Source organism: Plasmodium cynomolgi, chromosome 8 (genome assembly GCF_000321355.1).
Source record: "Plasmodium cynomolgi strain B DNA, chromosome 8, whole genome shotgun sequence".
Classification (NCBI taxonomy): domain Eukaryota; phylum Apicomplexa; class Aconoidasida; order Haemosporida; family Plasmodiidae; genus Plasmodium; species Plasmodium cynomolgi.
Window position 1 is genome coordinate 559,155 of NC_020401.1, and position 7,536 is coordinate 566,690.

The following is a 7,536-nucleotide window of genomic DNA, read 5'->3' on the forward strand; positions in this document are numbered from 1 at the left end:
TTCCTCAGCATGCGCTCGAGTGTGAAGATTGTCTAGTTGGAACACTTTTAAATAAATGAAAGAAAAAAAAAAAAAAAAAACGCAACAAAGCGAACAAACGGACAGACTGACAGAAAAAAAAAAAAAAAAAAAATTATGCGTAACTCGGTTGCCTTTCCCCTCTGCCGCGTTACAATTACAAAAAAGTGAAGACACAAAAAGTTGTGCAAAATGAGTGATGTAAAAAATAAAAAAAAAATAAAACAAAAAGCATTCGTTAAGATGTAAATTTCTCGAAAAAAAAACAAAGAAAAAGTGAATCGCAAAAAGTTCTACATAAAAAAAAATATTTGCACAACAAATTGATGCAGTGCACACGCCTAGCCAAAAGAGGAAAATAGACGTACAACGCGAACGAAAAGCGTACCCCCTTGAAATTGCGCAACGGGACTGACACTCGATCGCGCGGGTTAAGCGGTGAGGACGACTGGGAAACATACGGAAAGCATAGCACACAAGTGGAGGCACGCTTGCACGATTGCACGCGTAGGCATATTATATGTTCTCCTTACGTGCGCGCCTGCTACCTGACCCTCACGCAGATAATACCACCACCACCCTAAACGCAGAGGATCCCCCCAGGACGATGAAAAAACTACTTTTACTTTTCCTCATCTGCTCCTTCAAAATATGGGCCGAAAATACAAGGGCATCAAAATTCGCAAACTCTAAGCGAAAGAGAAATGGCAATACAATGCGAGAAAATAAATTGAACAATGGCGACGTGGACCAGTACAGCTTCCTCTCCTTGAAGGCGGCAAACGACCAGAAGGCTGCCAACGAAAACGACAGCAACAACGCGAAGAAGGAAAAGGAAGGCGCGGAAAACAGCAACGGTAATGAAAAGAAAAATGAAGAGAATAGCAGTGCAAACGAAAAAAGGAACGACGGAACCAACGCAAATGATAAAAAAATGGACCTAAGTAATGGCCAAAGTAATGACCCAAGTAATGGCCAAAGTAATGACCCAAGTAATAGCCAAACTAATGGCCAAACTAATGGCCAAACTAACGGCCAAACTAACGGCCAAAGTAATGACCCAAAAAAAAATGAAGCCGTACCACCAGAAAAAAAAGTTAATAAAGAAAACTTGTTAGAGCATGGGACCTATGACAAAGATGGCCATTATATTCCTTCCTATAAAACACTGACAAATGAAATTCTGTCAACAAATAATTCTCTGGTAAGTTTGCCAGTTTTACAGCCAAGCGCTGGTAAAACCACCCTCCCCCAAATGAGCGCGTCTTAGTACGCACAAAATGGGCTTCCTAAAGGGGGTCTTATATGTGCATTATGAGACAGCGTGGGGACGCCATGGAAGAAGCAGACCAAACGTACATACACGTGTGGGTACATATACGCTATGCGAGAGTAGAAAAAATGAAAAAAAAAAACAGAAGTCACGGACAAATAGACATCCGTTGATCGCTTAATGTGACAATGGCATACTTTTTTTCCATGTGTACCCCCCGAATCGACCCACTTATGTTCCCACATATGTCCCCACGTATGTCCCCACGTATATCCCCACGTATGTCCCCACGTATATTCCCACTTATATTCCCACTTATATCCCCACGTATGTCCCCACGTATATTCCCACTTATATTCCCACTTATATTCCCACTTATGTCCACTTCTTCCCACCGCTTCGCAGGAAAAAGCGTCGAGCTTCCTAAAAATCGCCTGCTCACACATCATGAAAATTGTGGAGTTCATCCCGGAGGGTAAATTGTCGTCTCAGTACATAAAGGTGGAGTCGAAAAACGTGTACATAAAGGACATCAATTCGGAATGCCAAAATATATACTTTTCGCTCGAAAAATTAACCATGACAATGATTGTCCTAAATTCAAAGATGAACAAATTGGTCTACGTCCAGGATAAATAGTTTGCATCGGCCGTGTTCGGCCACGAAGAAGGGCAAGTTCCCTCCATTTAGGCTTTTAGCGCTAGGTTTTTTCCGCTTCCGTTTTTCCCATTCCGTTTTTCCGATTCCGTTTTTCCGATTCCGTTTTTCTGATTCCGTTTTTCCGATTGCGTTTTTCCGCTTCCTTTTTTCCGCTCCCTTTTGTTACTCCATTGCCTCTTTTCCCGCTTAACCATTTGTCAGCCTCACATAACAGCGCTTTACGCATCTTTAAAAAACGCTCACCTTCTAGCAGCGCTGCTGTGAACTGCACATGTTTTTGTCACTCGGGAATGTTTTTTTTTTTTTTGTGTCAATTTGGGAAGAACACCAATTGGTGAGTTCCACATTTGAATAAACATTAACCATTTTTGTTTTCTTTTTTTGAAAAAAAAAATTCTGCCAAGTGTAACGTTGGCACATACCGCCGCTGTTACACGGTAACATGTTAACGCTACATGTTCCTGTGCAGTTGTGTATAAAAATACCGTCCCACACCGTTTGCTTAAATTTTTTATTTGTAAAAAAAAAAAAAAAAAAAAAACATTTTTAACACTCCTTTATGATGATATATATAAGGGCGCTGCGGATATTTTCAAATTAAGGCAAACACTTTTTTTTTGTTGTTGTTGTCTGTTTCTCATGCGTTTCCCCATGGTGATGTCTTTGTGGATGATGGTAATATGTGCATCGCCCCTCAAGGAAATAACGTCTCCCATGTTTGCATGTATAGGGGAATGATACCCACTACGCATGCGTGGAGAAAGTATCCATTGAGTTATTAGCCTGTATGGGCCTCTTAACAAATCACCACGTATGCATTAAAAGCTAACATATATACATGGAAAAGCGGTGTGACTCCCCTTCCTCTACTTCTTCTTAAGGGTGTGCGGTATGGCCGCTCCGTAAAGGTTCGGAATCGAAACGAGGAAATGCATTCCTGGCTCTAAGTCACCAAAACCAGTTGCTCCACCAGTATATAGTCTCCTGTCGTAGGGATGATAACCCAGTAATTCTTCCTCTTCTTGCAGCTGGAATTTTGCCTCTTCGATATATGGGGCAAGGTAAGGAATGTAGGGATCATAATTCTGCTCTGAGGGGTGTAGGTAAAGTCTTAAAAAATTGATGTGCGTTCCTCTTAACATTCTCCTGTAACGTTTTATTTGAATATCCTTCGGGAGAAGAGATATGGCTCTTTCGATGACGGGGTCTTTGTCGCTGTACATGTCGTCGTACATGAGTCCTGCGCGGGGTGCATGCAAAAAAAATAAAAATAAAATAATAAGTCATAATTAATAAATAAACGCTACCATTACGGTTAGGACAACTTACGTTATTTGCAGCTATCGCGTGTGCAAAGTATATCCGGTGTGCCGCACAGCTGGAGGGATGTTTTCCCATTCGTCATCTCTCCCTCCGGCCATTCTAGCTGCTCATCGTGGTGCGAACCGTAACGCGTCATTCGCAACGGAATAGGCTAACTTAGCACCATGCAACTTTACCGTGTTCCCTCAAAAATTTGGTCATGGCACAAAATTGCCACCTTTCATAGGGTGCCCGGATAAATTTAAAGTAGTACGGAAAAAAGACTTTCCTAAAGATCTGGGACAAGGCCCCCGTTTTCCGTTTGGTCGGTTCAAACTCCAATTTGTGCAGCGGTTTCGAGCTTGATCTTGCGATGTATTTACAGATTTCCTTGTGCAGCGACATTTTTCTCCGTGTGCATTTTTGTGAAGGGTTCTTCTCAATTCATTATATGGAACTGCCCTCCTCAATAACACAGTTGCACGTATGTATGGATATACGTACGTCCGAGTGTGTACATGTGTGCAGGGAGCGCTTTGTACAGTGACTACCGAAGCTTCGCGAAATTCCCGTTTCGTGCTTGGACTGTGACAGCTGCTAACGTTAGTATGTATGTGCATACGTACGCCCTTAAGGGGTTGTTTAGATTATGATGGCCCACGCGCAATGCTCCAGTCGCTCGCTGTACCTCGTTAAATGGGAAAACGTGCGGCCAGCTTAAAGAAGCGCATATTCTCAATACATTAAAATGTATCGAATTTTCAATAAAAAAAAAAAGGGAAATATTAAAATTGGCCACTTAAAACATCCTGTTTTATTTTTTTTTTTTTTTATTCTGTAAAATTGCGTATTCGCGCCGCTCGTACATTTCTTATACTTCACAAAACGCAACTCCCTATGTTTGCCAATTTGGCTTCGTTAATCAAATAGGTAAAAAAAAAAAAAAATCAGTTCAAAGAAAACTGCAAGGCGAAATACATACACGTCGTAAGTACATTTTTTCCAAACAGCTACATGAATAATATTATCATGTACGCATTGGCTATATTTAATTCTTTGGCGCACCAATTTCTTTTTTCAGTGCCCCTTGTATGGCGTGCTGAACTTGATGACCAATGTAACGCGGTGTTCACTTTGTTTACGCGCAGAGATTGCTTCTTCCCTTTTATTTTCAAATTGGGGGAAGGAAAATGCCCCACGCCGTGCATACATAAGTATATATAAAAATATACGCACTAATTAGCCATGTAGCTACACGTATGCATCGACTGCTGTTTACACCCTTTCACCAGTTGCAACAAAATTTGGCGAGTTGTGTATATATCCCCCTTTTGTCGCCTCACACCATGGGGAAGTGCAATTTGGGGGACTTTCCTCTAACTATATTCTGTAGGCCTTTCAAGTAAACGTAAGTGTGAGTTTGTACACCGCTTTTGGAGCGCATGATATTTTTACTCGCGCAAATATTTTGATTATTGGCAGCCACGACCCTTTGCTGCATCGCAGGGAGGAACAAACTTGGCACGGCGTCGGGACAAATTTAACAGGGCGGACATTTTTGCAAAAACCTGCGAGATGGGTATCCCCATTACCGACGTTCCTCTGCAGTGTACCTCTTCACGCAACTTTGTGAAACTACATATGTTTGTAAAAACAGGCCCCAACGCGAATTTAACGGGAAATTGTTTTAAAAAAATAACCCTTATTGTAAGAATTTACTGCCCTCCTTTGTTTTCCTCCTCCCTCCTCCATTATCGCCTTCTTTAACTTGTACATAAAATGGAAAGTGGAGGAGGAGAGCTTCCCTGAAAATGCTGGTGGAAAGAACATTACCAATTTTTAACCGCATAAATAAGTTGGGGCAAACATTCAAACCTGAACATTTTTGCTAATACGTTTGCGCCTTTCGTCTCTTGCGAGCGTTGGCACAACATTTCGGACAAGGACTCATTCAAAGTGGAGTGGCTTATACATTAACGCAACGCTTCTTTTTTTTATGCCATTTTTTATGCCATTTTTTATGCCTTTTTTTATGCCATTTTTTATGCCATTTTTTATGCCATTTTTTATGCCATTTTTATGCCATTTTTTATGCCTTTTTTTATGCCTTTTTTTCATGGCGTGATTTTCAACTGGGGAAAAAAAAAAAGGACAGCATAGCATAGGACAGGACAGGGCAGGACTGGATAGGAATAAAAGGGGCAAAGTGTAAAACTTCGCTTAATGGGCGCTTTCACAAGGCTGCCATACGCTACTTCAATGGTGCTCTTTGCTGCACATAAAGCTTAAATTTGTGACCGTCTAACTCACGTGTGTTTTAAAAGATGGGCGCAGGAAAGGGGGAAAGAGCCATGCAGGTGCAAAGGGTAAAATAAATAGAGCATACGTCATGGAATGAAAAATGGGGAAGGTATAAATTAAAAGGTGTTTTTTTCATTTCGTGTCCTTCCACATGTGAGCCGGTTTTCACAGTTCACATAAGTGTAGCGGCACATACGCTGCACAGGGATGTCAACCCGGTTCGTCCTTGCCACGTTTGTGTGGAAGGATGCGCTTCCGTGAAAGGATTCGCTTCCGTGAAAGGATTCGCTTCCGTGAAAGGATGCACTTGCGTGAAAGGATGCACTTGCGTGGATATGCAGCTATGCAAACATATACATATGACATATATATGTGCACTTGCATGCTTGCGCATTTTTTTTTTTTTGCGCGATGGGCATATATAAAATGAAAAGGCACACACGCAGCTCGAATGGAGCTGATGAACTCAGAGGAAAATAAAAATAAAAATGTGCGTGCCACGTTTTTTAGTTAAAAGCCAGAAGACACATTTGCGACGCGAACATCTTTGCAAATGAAACGTTCGCCTCAGTTTGGAGAGCCAATTTTAATTTTACGTGGAACAAAGTACCACTTTCACGGTGCCACTTTTTTTGTCAATTTTTTTTTTTTCGGGGGGAGTGAATTTATAAATGATGCTGCACTTTTTCCATTCGTACGATATATGACTCGTTAAAAATGCATGGAAAGGGAGGTAGGGATGGAAAGAAAAAGAGGTACAAAATGTTGCCCCATTTCATATCTTACTTGACATATGTTTCGCCATAAAGTTGGAGGTGCGCACGTGACAGCGGAATGTAGAAGCTGCGTGTGAAACCGCGACACAGAACAGCATGTCCAAATGTCCATTTCCACGAAGGGCTCTGCAAAAATCCTCACATGGTCTTCTCCGCACCACGCATTATTTCTTCCTACAAACCTCGCTCAAGTACTGGGAACAGTCCTGAATTTATTTATGCCTTCGTCATTCACCGTGCATAAGTGGTCTAGGTCTCGAAATTTTTCATTGTAATCTAAGCTGTAGCCAACAACGAAGGCATCCGGAATTGAGAAACCAACAAAGTCAGCCTTAAAGCCATTCCAAAGAGGAGTTCTTTTAATGAACAAACATGTAATGGCAATTGTTTTCACTTCAAACTTTTTTAAATATTCACAAAATTTTAACAAGGTTTTTCCTGTGTCAATAATATCTTCAACAATTAAAACGTGTTTACCCTTTAGGCAGGATAAATCTTCGCTAACAATTTCGATACGGTCTAAAGACTGGTCGTTACAATACGACTTTACACGTACATAATGCTCCACATATAAATGCTTTGGTGACTCAGTCGAGCTGTAGTTGTGAATCCTGTTCAGGTATTTCAGCAAAGCACTGAAGAATCCCCTTGATCCTTTCAATAAGCAGATAACGTGAAACTCTTCATTCCTGTAAACTCTTTTGATGTCAAATGCCAGCTTCTCTATTCGGTTTTTTAAAACTCCATTCGGGATTAGCACCTTCGTGATGTAGTTCTGCGAGAAGGGGGCACACATCAGATATGTGATACACTACACACATACGCCGCACACTGGGGCGAAAATGGCAATTTTGTACGACATGCATTGGGGTCACACAGATTGCGATACTACAACAAAATTATTCCATTACCTTGTAGTGATCGGGGATTAAAAATGTGTCAATGTCATATCCATCGTCGTCCTTTATGTAGATTGGCTCGAGGGCGTTTTCGCCGGCTCCGGGACTGGAAAGAAAAAAGAGGTTCACATTTTGCGGGGGCATGTACAAAAGGGGAGCGCCTTTTTCTACTATGGCGACGGTATCATCATAAGGGCTGCTCGTATACACAGGTGCAGGTTTGCAAAAATACATATTCGTGTGGAGGTCACACTACAGAATTCAATTCCACATGTGCTACTCTCTATGTACACATGCATTATGCTTT

General features: G+C 41.4%; 3 protein-coding genes across 3 annotated transcripts in view; 1 reads left to right on the top strand and 2 right to left on the bottom strand.

Moving 5' to 3' along the window:
• Nucleotides 1-625: 625 nt before the first annotated feature.
• On the top strand, nucleotides 626-1,930 carry PCYB_082200 (hypothetical protein; the record flags this gene model as incomplete). Its single annotated transcript, XM_004221958.1, has 2 exons — nucleotides 626-1,222; nucleotides 1,697-1,930. The coding sequence occupies 2 exons, from the start codon at nucleotides 626-628 to the stop codon at nucleotides 1,928-1,930; spliced, it is 831 nt and encodes a 276-aa protein (XP_004222006.1).
• Nucleotides 1,931-2,499: 569 nt separating this feature from the next.
• On the bottom strand, nucleotides 2,500-3,658 carry PCYB_082210 (ubiquinol-cytochrome c reductase; the record flags this gene model as incomplete). The annotated part of the gene is made up of 2 exons (XM_004221959.1): nucleotides 2,500-3,191; nucleotides 3,451-3,658. The coding sequence occupies 2 exons, from the start codon at nucleotides 3,656-3,658 to the stop codon at nucleotides 2,818-2,820; spliced, it is 582 nt and encodes a 193-aa protein (XP_004222007.1). The 3' UTR covers nucleotides 2,500-2,817.
• Nucleotides 3,659-6,520: 2,862 nt separating this feature from the next.
• The window catches only part of PCYB_082220 (hypoxanthine phosphoribosyltransferase), a gene marked incomplete at its 3' end in the record, with an annotated part of 1,334 nt that continues 318 nt past the window's right edge, over nucleotides 6,521-7,536 (bottom strand). Inside the window, exons 2-3 of the mRNA XM_004221960.1 lie at nucleotides 7,242-7,335; nucleotides 6,521-7,105 (exon numbers count right to left, since the gene is read on the bottom strand). Coding sequence (XP_004222008.1) covers nucleotides 6,521-7,105; nucleotides 7,242-7,335 — 679 coding nt within the window. The remainder of the gene's footprint in view (nucleotides 7,106-7,241; nucleotides 7,336-7,536) is intronic.